This window comes from Phocoena sinus, chromosome 8, assembly GCF_008692025.1.
Source record: "Phocoena sinus isolate mPhoSin1 chromosome 8, mPhoSin1.pri, whole genome shotgun sequence".
Lineage (NCBI taxonomy): Eukaryota > Metazoa > Chordata > Mammalia > Artiodactyla > Phocoenidae > Phocoena > Phocoena sinus.
Window position 1 is genome coordinate 71906354 of NC_045770.1, and position 23770 is coordinate 71930123.

The following is a 23770-nucleotide window of genomic DNA, read 5'->3' on the forward strand; positions in this document are numbered from 1 at the left end:
TCTCCCAATTCATCCCACCACCTCCCCACCACCTTCCCCCCTTGGTGAAGACACCACATTTTTAAACCTTAGGCTGGATGGAACTAAAAATAGAACTGTGATTCAAATGTCTATTACTGAGTCCTCTGCCTTTGCACTCTGGAAACCAGATTGTTTCACCCCTCATTAAATCGACCTCCCCAAGGTGCTCATTCCCACAGCTCAGAGACTCAGGGCAGCAAGAATTACTGAGAGTCTAATGAGCACTTGGTACACACTGGGCCCTTTACACCCATGGTCTCATCTGAGCTGTACAATGACCCTGTGAGGCAGGTATTATCAATCCTATTTTATAGATGTGGTAATTGAGGCCCAGTTGGGCAGTATGACTTGCCCAAGGTCACTTAGCTAGTAGGTGGCAATGCTGGCTCCAGAACCCATGCTCTTTCAAATATATATGCCTGCTACATTTCAAAGTAAGAAGCTGAGCTTCATTTTAGGCTTACTGAGTGATGAAAGCAACACTGCTATCCAGTTTGCCTTATGGCTCTGGGAAGGACTCAGCAAAGCAGCCATTTGAATGATTCACTCCTGTGACTGACAAGAAGACTTCTCTTGGTTATAGCTTTAACAGCTGCTAAATCTGCTACACCTCCCTGCCCCCTCCAGCTGGCCCAGGGAGGTGAAATTATTTATATAAGAATTTTAGTGGCCTCCTGCCTCAAGGCATGATTATCAGAGACTTTTAAGTGATAAAAATGTCATAAATCATAATAAAGGATAAGAGGAGTCAGGGTTAGGGAAGATAACAGGCAAGAGGATATTCTGAAAAGCAAGGCAGTAGGTACAGATGCAACAGAATAACCCCCAAAGTTTACAAAAACACTTTCCTAGCAATTTCTTCATCTGATCCTCAGATGTTAGTATGTCTATTTTATAGATGATGAGCCTTAACAAAAGGTTAAGGTCTAAGGTCCAAAGTCAGACAGAGGCTGGGACAGGAACCTAAGTGTGTCCTAATCCCCACCCAGTACTTCCTCCAACCCACCTGCTCCTTAAAGTTGAGAAGACAGAAATGTGTAAGAACTATTAGAGAAAGAACCCTGTAGTCTTGCTCCCCTGAATGACAGGACCAGGGAGGGGAGAGTGGCTGTGTCAGTATCAGAGACAGGCAGCATCAGAATCAGAACATTTTTTCAAATCCCACCATAGATATCTACCAATTGTACGACCCTGGGCAAGTCACTTCATCTCTCTGCCTTGATTTCCTCATTTCTAAAATGTGGTTCATAATGGTACCCATCTTATATGGTTGTTGCAACAATTAAATAGAAGAAAATAAACCATACATGCCATTTGCACCATACAAGCCATTTGCACCAAGGCAAATCTTGGTGAGCATTAGTTGTCACCATTTTAATCGAAGGTGCGCAGCATACTGCATGGCACATAGAAGGTGCTCAGTGAATGTTCATTCCTTCTTCTTTCCCATGTTCCCATACCTCCCAGTGCACAAAACCCCCATCCATTATCTGCAGACCTCTTCAGAGGAGGTCTAGGGTTGGAAATTGGGAAAGCAGAGGGTGCTTCTTCCCAGACAGTGTGCCTGGGCTGGCCTTATTTTAGGGGGCTGTGAGCTGGCACGCAGTCATTAATCATGCTTTGTATATGTGCTTTCAGATCACTCCCCAGAAATTAGTGACTCCATCCTGGATTTTCCTCAGGAGAGAGAGCTTTCATAGGTATGGGCTCCTCCTGAAGACCTAACCCTCACAATGGCATCTTGACCTCTAGGGAGAAGAAAGTCTTGTAAGACGGGTAGGTCCCTGCAAAAGTCGACCAGGAAAGCAGTCTCTGCTCTGGGCTAACTTACAGCAGCAGCAGGAATAATCACAGAGTGGTTACATTGATGTAACATTATCAAAGGCATCACAACAGCACACCCTGTACCAAAGCCACTTAGCAGAAACATTATCCATATACACATGAAGAGAAAACTACTTAAGTAGATCTGCTTCACTAACCTCTCTTTACAGAAACTCTCTGACCTCTTTAAAGAGCTAAAAGTCTTCGTGCCAATCTCCTACCAGGTCCTTCTATTTGGGTGTTCCACAGGCATCTCACACTTTGTTATGTTAAAATATAAATCCATCACTTTCCCTAAAGCCTACTCTTTCCTCTCCGTGTATGTCCTGCCTCGGTCAATGGCAACACATCTACCCAGTCTACCAAGCAGAAAACTCGGTGCCACCCCTGATCCTGCCCATTCTTCTCCTTCTCTTCTCAACCCTGTTCATACCAGGTCACTTAGTCCCAACAAGCTGAGTGTGGCCTTTTAAGTCGCTTCTGACTTTCTACCTCAGCTGCCACTACTTAATTCAGGTCCTCATTACCCTTCCCTTAGGTAATGCTCTGGTTTCTCTATTCGTCTCTCTGCTTCCAGGTTCTCTCTCCTTCAACTCAGCCTTCCTCCCATCCCCAGAATGATTTCCTTAAAATACAAGTTGGACTATGTGATGGTCAGTTTTATGTGTCAATCTGTATCCAGTTATTCAATCAAACACTAAGTGTTGCTATGAAGGTATTTTGTAGCTGTGATTTACCTCTATAATCAGTTGATTTTATTGATACGTAAAGGAGATTAATTCTAGATAATCTGGGTGAGCTTGAGCCAGTCAGTTGAAAGTCCTTAAGAAGGGAACCGGGGTGTCCCTGAGGAAGAAGTTCTGCTTATTGACTGGAACCATCAGCCTGCCCTTCCTGAAGATCTGCCCTGTGGATTCCAGACTTGCCATCTTCCACAGTTGTACATGTAGATTCTGTGCATTAAATCTCTTAATATATGTCTCCTACTGGGTCTGTTTCTCTGGTTGAACCTGGGCAGTGTTTCTGTCTCTGAAACAAAATCTTTATTTTGATAGAACCTATTAGACTAGTAAAAATTAGTAGCTGGATCAGTCCCGGTTTCGGCAAGGATGTGGAGTTACAGAAATCTTCAAAACTAACAAACCATTGTAAATCAACTATACTCCAATAAAAATTAATTTTTTAAACAGGGATAATATTTAGCATTGATTAAAAAAAAAAGAAATCTGGGCTTCCCTGGTGGCGCAGTGGTTGAGAGTCCGCCTGCCGATGCAGGGGACACGGGTTCGTGCCCCGGTCTGGGAGGATCCCACGTGCCGCGGAACGGCTGGGTCCGTGAGCCATGGCCGCTGAGCTTGCACGTCAGGAGCCTGTGCTCCGCAACGGCAGAGGCCGCAACAATGAGAGGCCCACGTACCACAAAAACAAAAAACACACAAACAAAAGAAATCTTTATGTACTGCTGGTGTCATGTATCAGGTCCTTTACATATATTATCCTACTTGTCATAATAACGCTTTAAGTATTCTCATTCTCTTTATCCACACAGGAAAACTGAGGCTCAGGAAGGTTGTAATTCACTCAAGGTAACACAGCTAGAGAATGCCAGGGCTGAGATCTGAAACCTAGTCAGGCAACTGTCATGGACTTAGTGTCCCCACTAAATCACATTGAATTCATTTGAGAATTATAATAAAACAATATTTATTAAAACTATGATATCCTATCTTGCTTTTTATGCAAACTGATTACTTTTCCTTTCTAATCAGTTATACATTTTACAACATCAGGAAGCCTTTATGAAGCAAGAAGCGGGGGGACCAGATTATTATCTTTATTTTTATAGCTGTTCAATTAAAGTCCTTGAAGGGCAAGCATATTACTTACTTAAAGTCACAAAAAAACCCAGAAGATTAACAAAAGCATCTGAATAGTCTAAAGGGCCAGATTAAAAAGAAATCTTCCTTAGAGTATGGGAAGTCCTGCGTTTGGAAGGTATCACAGTTTCAAATACTCCCTTCTGAGAACACGGCCACAGCCACCTCCCCTGGCTTCGCCTCACTAGTGCCAGCTGACCAGGAATCATCGAGGCAGTCAACACCCTCTCTTACATTTATGCCCAATTAAGTGTTACTCTGTTGACTTCAGCTCACATTTCCACCCCTGTTTAGCTTCTGATCTTATCATCCTTTGTATATATAAACCCTCCCAGTTTTCTTATCATAGAAAGTGGAACACTCTCCTTCTTTGCTTTCATGGGGACAGGCTGAGGCTGGAGCTTTTTGGCAGCCATAAGAGATCCCTTTTCATCTCTTACCAATTTATTGATAATTTGGGAGAATATCACTCCCTAATTCTGAACCCACCACTTTGGATACCCAGACCCTTACACTGTAGCGCACCCAGGACAATGTTCTTCTCCTTGAGTTATTTAACCTCTCTGTGCCTTAGTTCCTCTATCTGTGCAACAGGTATAATAACAGTACCTACTTTATGGCTGATGTAAAGAATAAATTAATATTGTGTAAAACTGTATGTGGTTCATGGTAAGGACCAATAATGTCAACTATTACTGTTATCATGGTCCCTAAAGATTATTTGAGAGTTGATAATCTCCTCTGTTGGCTTCCTAGGCCCTTATTTCTCCTTACCTTCCCCCCAAAAGCTGAATTATTGAAATCTTTACCTTTTTTTTTTCTAATTACAACTGAGTTCATGTAGCAACCCCTGGGAGAGGCTCAAAAGTTAAGAAATAAAAGGAAACAGGTCTAATTTCTGTCTATTACCAGGCTGAATTTGCTAAAAACCTGTGAGTTGCTGCAGCAGAGGGAAATGGAGGATATGGTACCTCCGGTGTGGATGTGTAGCAGAAACTACCCAGAAGTGAGCCCAATCAAGGGCTCCTGAGGCCATGGCTGCCAGGTCAGCGTGACAAGGGTGGGGGCCTTGGAACTCACCTCAGAAGTTGCTGATGCTCTGTCTCCAAAGAGGTGTGGTGGTGCCAGCTAGCGTCAGGACCTGGGGGCTGGCATCCTGGGCTCAGCCTCTGACTTGCTGTGTGACTCTGGGCAAATCATTTCTTCACTTAGGCCTTCATTTCCTCTTCTGTGGGGATTAGGTCATTTCTGAAGTCCCCTCCACCTTCAAATTCTGTGATTCTAGGACCCTATGCCTCTTCTTACATTAGATCAGCTAAAATTCTGCTCCCCTCCCTCAGAAAGGTAGTCCCCTCCCATAGTAGAAGCCTATAAGCCTTTGGCCATCCATTCCATTTGGCAAAATTAAATTTTTAAAAAGCATCTGTCCAAGAGTCCCTATCATTTTCCTTGTGGGTTTTTGGGTTTTTTTTTTTGTCTTCTTGCTATATAATGCCATTTGCTGAAAATTTCTGTAAGTCAGTTCCCAACTGATCACAGTAAATTCTCTTCATGTGCAGAATTTATTTAAGAAGTGCTGCCTGAATAAAGTGAACAGGTTCAAAGAACTGACAAAGCACAAAGGCCACATAAGAGGCTACTGGCATATGCACGCATGCACACTAGGGTCACACTGCACAGCTTCCCGACTAAGTCAGCATCTTGGCTGCCACGGGAAGAGGGAGGGACTGGCCTTGGGGTGGAACTGGAGTTGCAACTAGTATGGGGCAGAGTCCGAGCCAAGAAGTCTGATGGGGATTCAGGAGCCACAATGCCTAGTCGTAACAGTCAGACATCCAGTGTGCTGAGGCCAAAAGGGCAGCAGCATCTTCCTTGCCTCAAGCTGAAAACCACAAACTTATCGAATTAGTTATCTTACAAAGCCACAAAATCAACCCCCCTGCCATTCCTCCAAGATTCCTTTGTTGATCAGCTATTTGCTTCTGAACACAGATCAGATCAAGTCATTCTTCTGCTTTAAGACCTTTCCTGCTCCTTGTTACCACAGAGGATGAAGTCCTGTCTCCTCAGGCTTCAGGCATCCCCACAGCCTTGTTTCCCACTGCTTTGTTCCCCTCCCAATCCCCTCTTTTTCCCCAATTTGCCATGTCTTCTGCATGGTTTTGTTCACGTTGATCCCCTTCCCTGGAATGTCTTTCTCTTCCTCCTAATCATCCTTTAAGACCCACCTCAAACATCATGTCTTCTCTTAGAAGTATTCCCTAACCCCATGTTAGGGTGAAGGTGTGAGTTTATGAACAAAACACTGTCTCAGAAAGTGTCAGAGCTGGAAGAGACCTTGAAGATTATCTTACAGATTTCTTTTATTTTATCCATAAAGAAAAGCACGCCCAGAGAAGGAAAGTGCCTGCCCAAGGTGACAGCAGCTAATCTGGTACTCAGGTCCCTTGGCCCAGGACTCTTTCTATTACATGGTGCAGCTTCTTAATGAGTGACTAAATCTGTGAATAATCAAAGGGGCAAACAGAATGCTGCTGAAGCCTTGCCTAGGGAGAGTACTTTGGAATGAATGTCACAGCTGTTCTGCATTTAAGGGCTTCGGTGCACCCGGGAGGAATAGGGGATTCCACAGAGACGAGAGGCAACAGGGACAGCCACTGGGTAGGTGGTATTTAGGGGTCCTGGTGCAAGCTGAGGCCTGTGGGTGCTACACTGAGGCAACACTGAGAGTCTGGGCGTTCATAGGGAGATACCAGGGTGCCACTCAGACTCAGGAAGCTTGCTCCTGTCTAAGGAAGGACAGAGCAGGCTCATGGGCCTGACTGCTTGGCCATTGTTAAAGCTGCCCCACACTGCACATGGTCCCCTAGGTGCTAGGCTCTGAGGATAGACTGCGAAACAGGCTGGCCTCTGCCCCTCCAGACAAGTATTGTACTATCAGCCGCTATTGCTTTTTCCTGTCTTCCGAAGAAGTCACGTGCATGCTATAAGCTTAGTATAATAGATGCTGCTTGATATGCTAATTAGGCCAAAGCCTGACCTCTGCAGGGAGCACTTGAGGGGGAAAATGCAGACCTCAGAGTCAGCAGATGTCAGTCTGAATCCAGGGCTTCACCTCTTTGAGTCTCCATTTTCCCATCTGGAAAACCCGTCTACTTTCTACCTTGCATGGTGATGACCTAATGAAATGATATATGCAAAATGCTCAGAGTGGCGCCCATACTTAGTAGGTACCTACTACTGTCAGTTCTCTTTTACTCTGTAAAAAGGTATTATCTTAAAAAAAAAAATCCACTGCTGCAATCGTCAACTTTTGAGTGTCTTCCTAAATAACCCTTAATGGCACCACACTGTCTATACAGTAAAGTCAATGCTACCGGAGACGGCCTTAGCTGATCCTCCGCTGTCTTGCTGGCTGACCAGTTGTCTCTCAACCATGATTCACACTTTAAAGCCTTCCTTCCCTTTGCTCATGTTGATCCCTCAGCACACAACGCTCTTTACCCTTCCTCCACTCAGGAACCCCCTCTGCCATGAGGATTTCCAAAATTAATCATTCCTTCCTCTTCACTTGTTCTTCTAATTCTTGTCACCTTCTGCTTTGCACTCGCTCATCTGTTCATTCAGTATTTATTAAGCACCTATCACGTGCCAGGCTTAAGTCTCTTTCCCATTAAATGTGAGTTCCATAAGGTAAGACCATTTGCTGTATTCCTTCTCAGCTCCCAGAATGCTACAGGGCACATTATCAGTCACTAGCAAGCTGATGGGAGGGAATAAGGAAAATACTGTATATAATATTCATTCAGCTTTTAACAAACATACAAAGCACCTACTGCATGCAAGGCAAGTGTAGACAGTGCAGGTCTATTAAGATGTACAACAGAGTTTGTGCACATGAGGACAGACTTTGAGTGATGGAGGAGACTTTAGAACTATTTCCCAGATTGGCATTCTAAGGCCTGGAGAGGGAGGGGGCCTGCCCAGGATCACACAGAGAGTTAGTGGCAGACAGAGCTGGGAGCAGAGCTCAGCTCTTGCACTGCAGAAGGCTGTCTCTGTCTTGCTCTAACTCGTACTTTTTTACTTTGAGCTCATCTTAGTTAGATTTACCTTTGCAAGGCCCGAAGCTTCTTGAGTATTTGTAAACCAGTGAACTGGGTCAGAATTACAGTTTTTGCTACTGTAAATAACTCCAAAAGGACCAGAGCATTATGACAAAACATGGTGGTTAATCTCGTGCCCAAAAAGGGTGGCATGAGAAACTGAGTAATTTAGCAAGTTATGTGAGCCTCCTTGACAGCCTGGCACCCTCATCTGTGGTCTCACGTAGAATGACTACTGTGGAGTGACACAAACATTGCTTCTTTAGGAGTAATAGTGAAAAACTTTACTGAGAGCTAAGAAGGCACTTTTTGTGACGTGAGGCTACGCCCTGAAAACAAATGACTCAATAGAAATGTGACTCGAATGATAACCAATGGTCTGTAAAAATATCTCTGTATTAATTGTGAAACATCTCTCCTGAATGTGAAAGATCTGATCACATTCTAGCCTGGCAAAGAAGAAAATACGGTGTTCTCAAGCAGTGTGATAATGGCAACAAGTATATCACCTCCACAGCTGAGAGAAGCAGGACCTGGGACACAGCACTCAGAACCTAGGGAATGACTTAAAAGACGCTGCTCTGCCTTTGCAGTCCCTCTCCACATGGCAAACAGCCTGGGAGATCACAACCACTTAGGAAAACTCCTTGAGAACCAACCACAAGCCCTGTCTAAGCAACATGAGCTGGCCCCAGCTCTGCCACTGACTAGCTGGGCAATCTTGGGTTAAGTCATTGCTTCTCTCTATGCCTTAGGGCTACTCTGGTAGTGACAGGACTCAGGAAGGCAGCCAAAAAAAGTGAATTCAATAAATAGTGTTGAGACTTTGAATAGCTATGTGGAAAAATAATGAAGTTGAATCCATACCTGACATTGTATATCAGGATAAATTCCAAATGGATCAAAGATTTACTTGTACAATATAAAACCATAATGTACTAGAATAAAATATGAGGAAAGTCCTTTATACCCTGGAGTGGGGAGGGATCTTCTAACTCAAAATGCAGAAGCCATAAAGGAAAGGACTGGTAAATTTCAGCTACGGTGAAAGAAAAAGTTGCATAGTAAAAATAGGACAAAATAAAAACATCAAAAGCAAAAACAAAAAGCAAAAATCTAGGACTGGGAACCAAGATGGCAGAGTAGAAAGATGTGCTCTCACTCCCTCTTGTGAGAACACCAGAATCACAACTAGCTGCTGGACAATCACTGACAGGAAGACACTGGAACTCACCAAAAACGATACCCCACATCCAAAGACAAAGGAAAAGCCACAATGAGATGGAAGGAGGGGCGCAATCACAGTAAAATCAAATCCCATAACTGCTGGGTGGGTGACTCACAGACTGGAGAACACTTATACCACAGAAGTCCACCCAATGGAGTGAAGGTTCTGAGCCCCACGTCAGGCTTCCCAACCTGGGGGTCTGGCAACGGGAGGAGGAATTCCTAGAGAATCAGACTTTGAAGCCTAGTGGGATTTGATTGCCGGACTTTGACAGGACTGGGGGAAACAGAGACTGCACTCTTGGAGGGCACACACAAAGTACTGTGCGCATCGGGACCCAGGGGAAGGAGCAGTGACCCCAGGGGACACTGAACCAGACCTACCTGCTAGTGTTGGAGGGTCTCCTGCAGAAGTGGGGGGGTGGCTGTGGCTCACTGTGGGGCCAAGGACACTGGCAGCAGAAGTTCTGGGAAGTACTCCTTGGCATGAGCCCTCCCAGAGTCTGTCATTAGCCCCACCAAAGAGCCCTGGTAGGCTCCAGTGTTGGGTTGCCTCAGGCCAAACAACCAACAGGGAGGGAACCCAGCCCCATCCATCAGCAGTCAAGCAGATTAAAGTTTACTGAGCTCTGCCCACCAGAGCAACAGTCAGCTCTACCCAACACCAGTCCCTCCCATCAGGACACTTACACAAGCCTCTTATATGGCCTCATCCACCAGAGGGCAGACAGCAGAAGCAAGAAGAACTACAATCCTGCAGCCTGTGCAACAAGAACCACATTCAGAGAAAGACAGACAAGATGAAAAGGCAGAGGGCTATGTATCAGATGAAGGAACAAGATAAAACCCCAGAAAAACAACTAAACAAAGTGGAGATAGGCAACCTTCCAGAAAAAGAATTCAGAATAATGATAGTGAAGATGATCCAGGACCTTGGAAAAAGAATGGAGGGAAAGATTGAGAAGATGCAAGAAATATTTAACAAAGACCTAGAAAAATTAAAGAACAAACAAACAGAGATGAACAATACAATAACTGAAATGAAAACTACACTAGAAGGAATCAATAGCAGAATAACTGAGGCAGAAGAACGGATAAGTGACCTGGAAGACAGAATGGTGGAATTCACTGCTGTAGAACAGAATAAAGAAAAAAGAATGAAAAGAAATGAAGACAGCCTAAGAGACCTCTGGGACAACATTATACACAACAACATTCATATTATAGGGGTCCCAGAAGGAGAAGAGACAGAGAAAGAACCCAAGAAAATATTTGAAGAAACTAGTTGAAAACTTCCCTAACATGGGAAAGGAAATAGCCACCCAAGTCCAGGAAGCGCAGCGAGTCCCACACAGAATAAACCCAAGGAGAAACACGCCAAGACAAATAGTAATCAAATTGGCAAAAATTAAAGACAAAGAAAAATTATTGAAAGCAGCAAGAGGAAAATGACAAATAGCATACAAGAGAACTCCCATAAAGTTAACAGCTGATTTCTCAGCAGAAACTCTACAAGCCAGAAGGGAGTGGCATGATGATATACTTAAAGTGATGAAAGGGAAGAACCTACAACCAAGATTACTCTACCCAGCAAGGATCTCATTCAGACTGGATGGAGAAATCAAAAGCTTTACAGACAAGCAAAAGATAAGAGAATTCAGCACCACCAAACCAGCTCTACAACAAATGCTAAAGGAACTTCTCTAAGTGGGAAACACAAGAGAAGAAAAGGACCTACAAAAACAAACCCAAAACAATTAAGAAAATGGGAATAGGAACATACATATCGATAATTACCTTAAACGTGAATGGATTAAATGCTCCAACCAAAAGACACAGGCTTGCTGAATGGATACAAAAACAAGACCCATATATATGCTGTCTACAAGAGACCCACTTCAGACCTAGGGACACATACAGACTGAAAGTGAGGGGATGGAAAAAGATATTCCATGCAACTGGAAATCAAAAGAAAGCTGGAGTAGCAATACTCATATCAGATAAAATAGACTTTAAAATAAAGAATGTTACAAGAGACAAGGAAGGACACTACATAATGATCAAGGGATCCATCCAAGAAGAAGATATAACAATTATAAATATATATGCACCCAACATAGGAGCACCTCAATACATAAGGCAACTGCTAACAGCTATAAAACAGGAAATCGACAGTAACACAATAATAGTGGGGGACTTTAACACCTCACTTACACCAATGGACAGATCATCCAAAATGAAAATAAATAAGGAAACAGAAGCTTTAAATGACACAATAGACCAGATAGACTTAATTGATATTTATAGGACATTCCATCCCAAAACAGCAGATTACACTTTCTTCTCAAGTGCGCATGGAACATTCTCCAGGATAGATCACATCTTGGGTCACAAATCAAGCCTCAGTAAATTTAAGAAAGTTGAAATCATATCAAGCATCTTTTCTGACCACAACACTATGAGATTAGAAATGAATTACAGGGGAAAAAACATAAAAAACACAAACACATGGAGGCTAAACACTACATTACTAAATAACGAAGAGATCACTGAAGAAATCAAAGAGGAAATAAAAAAATACCTAGAGACAAATGGCAATGAAAACACGACAATCCAAAACCTATGGGATGCAGCAAAAGCAGTTCTAAGAGGGAAGTTTATAGCTATACAAGCCTACCTCAAGAAACAAGAAAAATCTCAAATAAACAATCTAACCTTATACCTAAAGGAACTAGAGAAAGAAAAACAAACAAAACCCAAAGTTAGCAGAAGGAAAGAAATCATAAAGATCAGAGCAGAAATAAATGAAATAGAAAAAAAGAAAACAATAGAAAAGATCAATAAAACTAAAAGCTGGTTCTTTGAGGAGATTAAAAAAAATTGATAAACCATTAGCCAGACTCATCAAGAAAAAGAGGGAGGGCTTCCCTGGTGGCGCAGTGGTTGAGAGTCCGCCTGCCAATGCAGGAGACACGGGTTCGTGCCCCGGTCCGGGAGGATCCCACATGCTGTGGAGCGGCTGGGCCCGTGAGCCATGGCCGCTGAGCCAGTGCGTCTGGAGCCTGTGCTCCGCAACAGGAGAGGCCACAGCAGTGAGAGGCCTGCGTACCGCAAAAAATAATAATAATAATAAATAAAATAAAATAAAATTAAGAATATCTATTTATCAAAAGATATCATTAAAAGAGCAAAAGAGTAAGCAACTGCCTAGGAGATGTTCACAATACATATAGTCCAACAAAGAACTTGAATCCATAAGATAAAGGATCTCTACAAATCATTAAGAAAAACAGACAAAACCCACTTTAAAACAGTGGGCAAAGTCTTTGCACTAGACAAAAGAAGCTACCCAAGTGGCCTCTAAGCATATGAAAAGGTGCTCCACATCACTGGTTACCAGAGAAATGCAAGTTAAAATCACAGTAAGACTCCATACTACACACTCAGGAGAATGGCCTAAATCAATAAGATTAAAAATACCTAGCAAGGATATGGTACAATTAGAACTCTCATATGTTGCTGGTAAGAGTATAAATTGGTACAACTACTTTGTAAAACTGTTGAGCAGAATCTGTTAATGCTATACATATGACCTAGTAACATAGAAATCCTACTCTTAGTTATTACTCAAGATAAGTAAATGTATATGTTCACCAAAAGGCATGTATAAGAATGTTCATGGCAGCTTTATTCACAATCTTCAAACTGGAAACAACTCAAATGCTCTTCAACAGTTAAATGGGTAAATAAATTGTAGTATATTCATAAGAGGAATATTACTGATCAATAAAAAAGAACTACTGCTACATAGAGAATGGATGATTCTTATGGACACAATGTGTTGAACAAAAAAAGCCACACAAAAGAGTTCACACTGTATGACATCGTTTATATGAAGCTCAAGAACAGGCAAGAACTCATCTCTGGAGACAGAAGTCAAAATAGTGGTTACCTCTGGGGGTGTGGTACTGACTGAGAAGGAGCATGAGGCAGGCTTCTGGGGTGGGTGCTGGAAATGGTCTGTATCTTGTGCTGGGTGGTGGTTTCTTAAGTACATACATACATAAAAACTCATCAGACTGAACCCTTAAGATTTGTGCACTTTTCTCTCTCTCTCTCTCTCTCTCTCTCTCTCTCTCTCTCTATATATATATATATATATATACTGTACTTCAATTTAAAAAGTAAAATAAACCAAAACCACCCTGAGTAGTTTTTCACCTATTAAATTGGCAAAAATCCAAGTTTCCTAACACACTACTGTTAGGGAGGCTGCAGAAACAGGCATTCTTCTACACTGCTGGTGGGAGTGGAAAATGGTATAATTCCTATGGAAGCCAATTTTTACAGTATCTTGCAAAATAACAAATACACTTTCTCTTTGATACAGTAATTTTACTTCTAGGAATTTATCCCACAGCTATACTCACCCACATATGAAATAACATATATACAAGGTAATTCACTACATCATTACTTGTAATAAGCAAAAGACAGGAAATCACCTAAATGTCCATCAACAGGGCACTGATTAAATAAATCACAGAATATAGGTACACTGGAACATTATGTAGTTGTAATAACGAACTAGAAAGGCTTTTATACTGATATGGAAAGATCTCCCAGATCAATTATTGAAAGAAAAAAAATCAGACACTAAAAAGCATGTAAAGTATACTACAATTTACGTAAAAAGGGGGATAAAAATATATCTTAGTATTCACTTATATTTGCAAAAAGAAACTAGAAAGATACAGAAGAAACTAATAATAGGCATTAGCTGCACATGTGGTAGGGTTTTGGCACTCTGGATAGATGGGAGATAAAGCTGGAGGGAAATTTTTCATTTTAAACCTTTTTGTGCTTTTTTATCTTTTTTTTTTTTTTTTTTTTTTGCGATGCACGGGCCTTTCACTGTTGTGGCCTCTCCCGTTGCGGAGCACAGGCTCCGGACGCGCAGGCTCAGCGGCCATGGCTCACGGGCCCAGCTGCTCCGCGGCATGTGGGATCTTCCCAGACCGGGGCACGAACCCGTGTCCCCTGCATCGGCAGGCGGACTCTCAACCACTGCGCCACCAGGGAAGCCCCCTTTTTGTGCTTTTAAAGTTTTAAATAATGTACGTGTATTACTCAAAAATTAAATAAGTAAAAAATTTTTTAAAGAGAAGGGACAACGGAAGGGGGAAGAAGAATCCTAAAAGGGGTGGGAATCTCAGAAGGTAGAGAGGGAAGTGTGATGACAACACAATGTCATCAATGTCTCGATTTTATCTGGTTATTATGCCGGGAACTGCTTAATCTGAACCAGATTACATATAATCTACATATACAGAAGAACTTGCCAACATGAAGGGGAGCTAAATATTGAAATGAAGAGATGAAATAATCTTATCTGGTGGCCTTAAAAACAGGCCAGACAGGCAGAAGACCACAGGCTCTGGAGATAGAGGCCTGGGTTGAAGACCTGACACACAGATTCCTCCTGATCAGATGACCTGGTGGGGCAAACTGCTCAGCCTAAGCTTCGGCTTCCCCCATCTAGAAAATGGGGTTAACAACAGTGCATCAATGTGGTATGAGGATTAAATGGGACAATATAAGTAAACCATTTACGCTCTGCCCATCCTTCTGTGCATAGGACCGTACAAGTCTGTCCTTGCCTCTAAGCTCTCTACAAGGCCCTGGGTTTGGAGGTATTGCCTCTCAGGGCTACAGCCAGTGTCAAAATGAGTTAGTTCTCGCTATTAAATCCTCACATGACCCCACTTGATGGGTCTCAGGCCATGCAAGGTCAGTTGTTCCACCACACATATTACAAAGGTACAAAGGTTCAACAATTGGAAGTCATCAGTGAAATGAAAAACATTAAAAATAAAAGATCCTTGCATAGATTATAGCTCCAATTTGGTAAAAGAGATGCTTTTGCTTGGAGGAGGATGCTCTACACTTTGCTGCCAAATATCTAACCCTTTAACAATGCTCGTCTGGCAAGCGTGAGTGCTCCAGGAAAAGGCCACCAATAAAATCCCTTCCAAGGGTCTGCGTGGAGCGGAAGAAAGGAAATGTGCTCAGCTCTTTTTTCTCTGCAGGAAGGGAAGGCTGAACAACTGAAAATCAGGAGAGAAGGCAAACAAATCGCCCATTCAAGCCAAAATAAGCTGCTCCTGGGGGGAAGCAAAACAGCTGGAGCCAATTCAACCAGGCATGGAAGTGAGGGCCCCAAAGACAGAGCTAGGCCTGGGGAGCCTGCCCCTGGCAGGCAGGGATCTTCCGAGCAAGTGGTGGCCACATGTCCTCATCTCACCTCTGCTGACAGCCTATGCCCACAAATGGGAGCCAGCCAGCTTCGTCATATATGGAGGGAAATCCTGGGTGAAAAGGAAGGAAGCAACCAAGCTAATGACCTCATGAACCTGCCAAGTTCACCTGCTGAGCACCTATTCTGTAGCAGGCACTGCGCAGGCAACCGACATACCTATGCCATTTGGAAAAACAACTTTTAGGGGTGGGTATTGTGATGTTGGTTTTACAGATGAGGAATCAGGCTCACTGAGGAAGAGTGACCTGGCAGCAAACACAGAACAGGTCAAGAGAAACTTCATTGGAAAACTAAGAAAAGAAGCAAACCAAATTGCAAAAGAAGGGGGGAAAAAGAAACCTGGAAGCAATGAAGTATCAAAGTCGAATTCTTTTGATTTCCTTAGAAGCCTGAAACGTGGCTGCTGCGGGGCTTCCCGCAGGCTGGAACATGCAGGTCCCGAGTTCCTGCCTGGAACAGCGGATAGCAGAATCCTGACCTGGAGCAAATCTGGGCTGGCACTGTTTCCAGGGCTGCTGGGATTTCCAGATCCCCCAGATCGGGGTACCCAGGCTCCAGTTTACAAATCCGTTCTGCAGCTATGCTGAGGTCCTGCCCTGGACCCTGACATTCTAGGTGGGGGAGACACTTCTCTCCAGCTTCTGAGACTCCCACCCTGAGCCTCAGCCTTCTTACAGTCATCTTACAATTACTTCCTTAAATTATATTCTTAACATATAACAACGACACCAACACCAGCTAACATTCACCGAGCCTACTTTTGTGTCAGGCACTGTTAGCACTTTATATAACAACCCTATGAGGTCAATAATATGATCTTCCAGATGAGGCAATCAAGACAGAGAGGTTAAGCCATTTATACAGGGTTACATGGCTCATAAGCGGAGGAGCCAGGATTTGAATCCAGGAGATATGATCCCAGTGCCTGTGCTCTTCTTAACCACTCCGCATCCTGCAGCCCCAAGGATATGACAGAGTTGAAGGAGCATTCTTAGAAGTCAGGCACACAGCTCTACCATTTACTGGTACTTATCCCTGGGCAACTTGTTTAACCTCTGAGTCTCAGTTTTCTTCCTTATGAAGTGGGTACAACAAAAACACTTCGTGGAGTTGTGTCCGTTCTTAGACAGAGTAGGTCCTGAATTATATCCTTTCACCCATCTCTTTCCCCTCCCTTCCAGTTTGATCTGTCTGCTGTGCATTCATTAGATATTAAGGCCACCTCTACTTTTGAGCAAAGTTTGGCTTCTCTATATTCTGTTCTAGTCTATTCTACAACCATTTTGTGCCTGTCACGTGGGTGACCCAGCACCAGGCACTGAGGGCCTGCATCTCGGGGATGAGATTGAAGGCAGGGAAATCCACCTAAAGTAGGCAAGGGCAGGAGGGGGGAGTGGGGAGCTGGCTGTGAGAGCCAGGCTTTCAGCTTGTCCCCCTCTTGCTGGCCTCTTGTCAGGGCTAACAGGAGGCTTCTCATCGCTTCCTGCTATACAACTTGCACCCTGCAGGGCACCCACTGAGGGCCCCCTCCCCCAGGTGTCAGGGAGCCTCTGATCCCGGCTCACATGCAGGCAGGTGGACATGTCCAGAGTCTCGTGACTGGGCCCACCTTTCCTGACTCTGGAACCATTCATTCAGCAGATTGTGAGCCAGGCCCCAGGCACTGGGGACAAAACAGAAAATAAGAGGTCTGCCCTCGAGGAGTTCATCAGCATGCCATGCCCTGCTCTCCCACCGCCTCTGCTGCCTTCCTCACTTGGGTGGTAACGCTAGACACACCTTTCCAGAATGTTATCATTTCTCTCTCCCAACCAAGAATTACTTCACTGGAACAGTTACACTAACAAGTGATTCTCCCTTCTCCCCACCCAGACCAAGAGAAATGAAAAAGGAATGGAATTATGAATTAATTTCTTACACATCCCCTATATAGTAACAGGTGTTTCACACACGTTATCTCCTCTAATCCTCACAACAATCCTGCAAGGTGGAATTATCCCCATTACATAGATAAGGGGAAAACATGGAAGCTCACACAGAGATGGAGCTGGTTTAAACCAAGGCTGTCTGCCTGCAGAGTCTATGCTCTTTCTCCAGCCCTAGGCTGCCTATCGGCTCAGCCTGCCACCCTGCTGGCTCTGGTCTCCTCCTTCAACTGGATTTTGTTTTTTCATGTATTTAGATTCCCTGCAATCTTATTGTTTGTGCCAACCTCTCTCCTAGTCCAGTGACAGCAGCAGCAACATCCTAGGCACCGCCTCTGATTCTTTGATTAGCTTGTCTTAATTACACCCCGGCTGGAGTAGTTCTGGTATAATATATCTGGTGTTGCAAAGCATGCAGGTTTGCTGTTACATTTTCTCACTCCCTCTCTGACTCCAGCGCTTTTTACTCCCCACCCCCTCTGCTGGCTGTCAGCCTACCTCCTCTACTGTCCTTGGTTCCGCCTCCTTGCACATCACATTCGGGCCTACAAAGTAGTGCTTCAAACTGCTGCCAACCCAGGCAGCTGAGCGAGCCAGTCTAGCTTAATTCAGAAAACAGTGCTTGAGTCTCCGCTGAGGGCCAGGCACTTGCTCACTGCTCTGGGTGCTGCATATAAGCAGGAAACAAAAGGAAAACACAGGGGCCTCGCCCCTCAGAAGCTGAGAGAGGCTGGGAGAGGCAAGTACACAGGACAGACATCACCTACTCAAGGCAGATAGTGATGGGGCTGTAACAGAGTCCTAAAATGTCAGGGCTGGAGAGAACCTTGGTTTCCTGTTTTTACCCCTCCCTATCACAGATGGGAGACCTAAAGCCCCGAGGCGGGCAATTACTTGAACTAATGATTATCAGAAAATAGCAACGAACACTTCTAAAACCCTTACCAGGAGCTAAGTGCTCTTCTAAGCGCTTTACATGTATCAACACCTTTAACCCTCACAACAACTGCAACAACCCTATGAGGAAGATGCCACTGCCCTCCCCATTTTAAAAGTGAGAAAAATGAGGCATGGAGGGCTAATCACCTTGTCTGTGTGGGGCCCAACTACCTGAGTTCATACAGCTAGTAAGCAGAAGCCTGCACTGGACTCAAGTAGTCGGGCCCTACACTGTCTCTTTATTGTACCGACTGAGTCTACGTGTGGAAGTAATGAGAAGGCTTCTTGAAGGAACTACGCACAGGCCTGATTATAAAAACAGTGAACCTTGGTTATTCAGAGTCAATAAGAGGAAGCTTCAATTTATCAGAGGCTTGGGAGTTCCAGAGTGACATGAAACACATGGCAGCGAGGGCAGTGAGCAGAACCCCCCATCTCCAAAGAAAGAGCCAAGCAAGAGGAAAGAACTCGGTGCAAAGGATTTATTCAAAAACCAGGAGCAGCCCAATCCTCTTCCCCTTTTATGTCTGGCTTTTTACACAGGATGCCCCCAGCCTGTAAGATCTTTAATATTCCCAAATGCCACTTCCTGAGTCAGGGAGGCCAGCTCAGGCACCTTTTTGAATAGAAATTTTTAGAAAAAGGGCTTCTGGCAAAGCCTTGATCAACAAAGGCTTCCATTTCCCAGACTCTTCCCCAACATACACAGGCGCATGCACCCTGGCCTTTGGTTAACCAAGAGTCCTCCAATTCTGCGCATGAGTTTCAGAATAAACACAGTTATCAGTATACTAATTACTTACCAATCACTGCCAGATTATGCTCTGAGCCACAGGAGACCTGTAAAGAGAAAGAAAATAAGTTACATTAAACAAAAAATATATTTCAGCCATTATATTTTATGATCAGTTATATTTTAATGATAATAACATCTATTTTTTGGCAAATTTTAGGAAGTAGAAAGGGGCACCACGTACAAAAGACTATAGTTACGATACACTCATGACTACATAAAAAGTGAAAAAACAAAAAACCGTTGAATGGAAATACACCAAGGTGTTAAAGTATTTGTTTTTAGGCAGAGACCATGAGCGATTTTTTTTAATCCTTTCTTCTTTCTACGTTTTCGTATTTTTCAAACTTTCTATAATGAACATGTGTTACCATAAAAATGGAAATATAAGGGAATACAAATGACAGTTTTGGAAAACTGAGCTAAAAATCCATCACTCTCATCTGGACTGATAAAATGAGCAAAGAATTCAGTGGAAACAGACTTGCCTGAGGAAAAATTCTTGACTTTTCCTCATCTGCTCACTCTCCCTTTCACCTTCCAGTCACACAAACCACCAGCAGTTCTCTGAACACAACATGTTCTCCCAACACCTCCAGGCCTTTGCACATGCTGTTTCTCTGCCAGGAATGCCCTCTCCTCAACTGCCTACCTAAAAAACTTCTACTCATCCTTTAAAATTTCAAAGCATCCAGAGACTCTCTTGCTGTTGCTTCTAGGCAGACTCAAGCACTCCTTGCATTATGCAACTTATATGTACCCCCACATCAGCAATCATCTTGTTGTCTTTTACATTTTTTCCTGTCTCCTCACTAGACTGTGTGTGTCTTGAGAACAACGCTGAGACTTGTTCCCCTCTGTATTACACAGATGGACTGTACAAAACCTGGGGCTCAGTTAACACCTGCTAAATGAGAGAATGAATGAAAGAACAAAGTACATAAAGAACAAATACCTAATACATAAAAGACAATCATTTGGGGTTCTGAATCCTGTGTCTGCACCCAGTGCCTTTCAATCTCCACATGTCCCAAATGCTACCAGAAGGAAGTGATTGGGAATATAAGAGTATAAATGGCTCCTCAGGTACTAATTAAAAGGAAATCGAGACTCTGGAGAAGCATCATCCTGTGACCTTTATCAGGATGCTCACTTTAGCTCCTGGCAAGAAAAAGGCTTCAGGTACATATGGAATGTCAATTGGAAGAGTCCTGGAGGTCATCTAGTCCAATCTTTAACACTACAAGGTGCCAGAGGAAGTGTGTGTCAAAATGAAGACTAGGGGGCTTCCCTGGTGGCGCAGTGGTTGAGAGTCCGCCTGCCGATGCAGGGGACACGGGTTCGTGCCCCGGTCCGGGAAGATCCCACATGCCGCAGAGCTGCTGGGCCCATGAGCCATGGCTGCTGAGCCTGCGCGTCTGGAGCCTGTGCTCCGCAATGGGAGAGGCCACAACAGTGAGAGGCCCGCGTACCGCAAAAAACAAAAAACAGAAAACAAAAAAAAACTAAGACTAGGGTCTCTCTGATTCCCTGATTCTCACACAAGTTCCTTTCTTGGTGCTATAGCTTCTCACTCTTTCCCAGTGAAAAACCACTTGGAAGTGATATTCAAAGGTAATTAGCACAGGCCCCCAACAGTCAAGGTAACAGGCTCAAAAGGCATTTGAGCATTGGAGGCAAAATAACCACTGGTAGGTGAGAAGGGGCAGCAAGGCTTCTGAGGCTTTTTTCTTTGTAAAAGTTATGCGTCCAGGATCTCAGCTTCCACAGGGAAGACGGTTACCCACATATAGGTGGATTCCCTGACACTGTCTGGCAAAGAAGTACCTGTATATTTTTACCCCAGTAAATAATTCCAGGGTGACTAGTCTCTGTGCTCCTTTGAGGCAGGCTCTGTATCTATCTGAGGGGTCCCCCCCAGGCCTCACCCAGGCCATACACACAGCACAAGTTCATCATATGCTTCCTGGTTATACTGAGGCTGGTTCCCTAGGTTCTGTCATAGGAAGCTGCTTAGATTGAAGAACTGGGAAAAAACTCAGATGTCTAACAACAGAAGAATTCTATGTAAATTATGGTAGAGCCATCTGATGACTTGGAAATTATGCAGCCTTGGAAAATGATGTTTACAATAAAGGAAAATACTCGTGATAGCCTATGAACTGGAAAACCACATAAAAACTGTATATGTAATATGATCTCAAATCTATAATAAAATATGAATAAAAGATTGGAAGGAATTATTCCAAAAAGTTAATAGTGATAGCCTCTGGGCTAAGCATAAAGGAGGCATTATGAGTATGTTTTTCCCTTTGACTTTTTTTATGGTCTCTAAATTTTACACAGTATTTTTATAATCAGCAAAATTATCTATTAAAAATAAGAAAAATAAATATAATGCAGTTCCCACCATAGAGGGGAAAAAAACCCTTCCTGGCTATAAAATAAATATGCTGTAAAATCTGATATACTCTGAAGTAGTGGGGAAAAAAGATATGAAGGAAACAAATTATAAGGGTAGCTGCGTCATGGTGATGAGACTCTAAGATTTTTTTCTTCTATTTTCTATTTTTCAAACATTCTTTAACTGGTGGTAGCAGCAGGATGGCTGGTAGTGGTGGTGGGAATAAGAGCAGGAATTAAAGCCACCATATTGAGGACTCATATGTGCCAGGTGTCATGCCAAGGCTCTTTATAAACACTATCTCATCTTCCTCATCACGATCATCTTCTCAGGTAGGTTTGACTTTGCTCATTTTAGAGAGAAGAGAACTGAGGTTCATATACATTACATAACTTTCCTAGCTTGCCAAGTGGCACAGCCATAGAACTAAAACCCAGGTTTGCCTATCTCCAAGCTCATGTTCTGTACTGCTAGGTCACGCTACCTTTGTGTTTTAAAAAATAGTTATTTCATTTTACAAAATGTAGGCAGAAAGGACCTGCCTCTGACTGCCCGGGCTCACCCTGAGGCTGTGGGCTGCAGAGCTGACCAGCCTTGAAGACCAGGGGCTTCCAGAAACAAGCCACTGACAAATGCCAACGTCAGGCAGGAGATGCTGCTGTGAATTAATGAGCGAGACAGTGATAAATGGATTTTGTCAAGGCAATGTTGCACTTGAAGCTCAAAGCTCCCCGCTGTTTCTTGCTGTCTGTGCACTGGCACAGAGGTCAGGAGACTGAACACCACAGGCCACAAAATCCCAGCACTACACTCCTTCAACAAGATTGTATCAATGACCATTTGCTTCACATTGCTTCTGTCAGCATCTACTCACTGCCCAGCTTTCTAGAAGACTCTGTTAACAATGGCAGTATGCCCATGAGAAAGGGATTCAGATCCAGGAAGCCAGGTGAATCCTAGGTCCTCTGCTTTCGGGTTCTGAGAACTTTGGCAAGGTATTTAACCTCTGGAGCTTCAGCATTCTCAGGCATAAAAAGTAAAAAACAGTATTTTCCCATCTGCCTTACAGAATTGCTAGAGGACAAATGAGACAACCCATCCCCTCACAGCCATGGGTCTCACCTTCCTTACATACAACTCTGCACATGCCATGCCCCTATAGAAAACCCTCCACAGGATCCCAGCACTGGAAGGGCAAAGTCTAAAGTACACAGTATGGCTCACAAGGCCCTCAAGTGTAGGCCCCTGTTTACCTCTCTGGCCTCACTTCTTCCCCCTGCTACTCATGAGCTCTCAACCCCAAAGAACATATTCCCTTTTTTCTATTCACACTACATTTTCTGTAAGAATATCATGTGATTTCAGGCTTTTATGCATGCTAGTCTCCTTGGTGTGACTTCCCTTTCTCCCGCTGTCCATCTAGCAAAATCCTCTAAGATTGCTTAGGTCACCTCCTGGCACAGCGCCACGCATCATGGCCCTTAGCACACGAGATGTCTGCTTACGAACTGTGTGTGTTAAGCACCTCTGTCTCTCAGAGATCCAGCAGGGTGCCTGCCCAGTAACATCTCTGTCACACAGCCCAAGTACAGGGCATGAAGGGGCCCAAAGACGATGGCCCAGAGAAGTTAGATGGTCCCAAAACAAGTGTGAGTCGTGGTGTGGAGACTCCAGGCAAATGGAGACAGGCACTGAGATGCACAGTGAGGGCTCCAAGGGCACTAAAAAAATAGAGTGTAGAGATGATGGGGTATCAAAAGCACAGGATTGTTCCAGGAATCCTAGGACAGCAAAGCACAGTGGGCCACCAACAGAGGTCAGTCCTAGATGACAGAGTCCCACAGTAGAGAAAGTGGGTTCCGGCTTGCTGGATGGGGCCTTCAAGATACAGGGGGCACACCTCCCCAAGGGTGAGGGATGGGGGACAGAGGAGCCTGTGGAAAGCTGTCCTGTCTCAGTGCTGCTCAAGTACTAGAGGGGTCTGCTCTGTTCAGGCAACTGAGCCTGAGGAGGCAGAGCTGCAAAAAACAACTTCCAAAGCCCCAACTGCCACAGGGACAAGATCTCCCAGCACCCCTCCTGCCAAGCTAGACTCCATCAGCTCTTGTGAAGGGAGCCGCAACTCCCCTTGGGGCTGGAACCCACTAAATACAGTTGGACAGGGATGAACTGGAGTAAGAACTGACTGGTAGTAGATGCCCAGTAAATATATGCTGAATACATTAATGGGTTAAATGAATGAATAACTAAATGAATAAGCAAAAAGTAGATTAATGTAAAAATATTTGCCAAATGTTGAATGCGAGCACTTCAGTTTCCACCGGGTACACTTGTA

General features: G+C 43.9%; 1 protein-coding gene across 3 annotated transcripts in view; it reads right to left on the reverse strand.

Moving 5' to 3' along the window:
* Positions 1-23770, reverse strand: part of SERGEF (secretion regulating guanine nucleotide exchange factor) — a 228210-nt gene that overhangs the window by 65946 nt on the left and 138494 nt on the right. For all 3 annotated transcript variants that reach the window (XM_032641881.1, XM_032641882.1, XM_032641884.1), the window contains exon 10: positions 19042-19078. In XM_032641881.1, coding sequence (XP_032497772.1) covers positions 19042-19078 — 37 coding nt within the window. The remainder of the gene's footprint in view (positions 1-19041; positions 19079-23770) is intronic.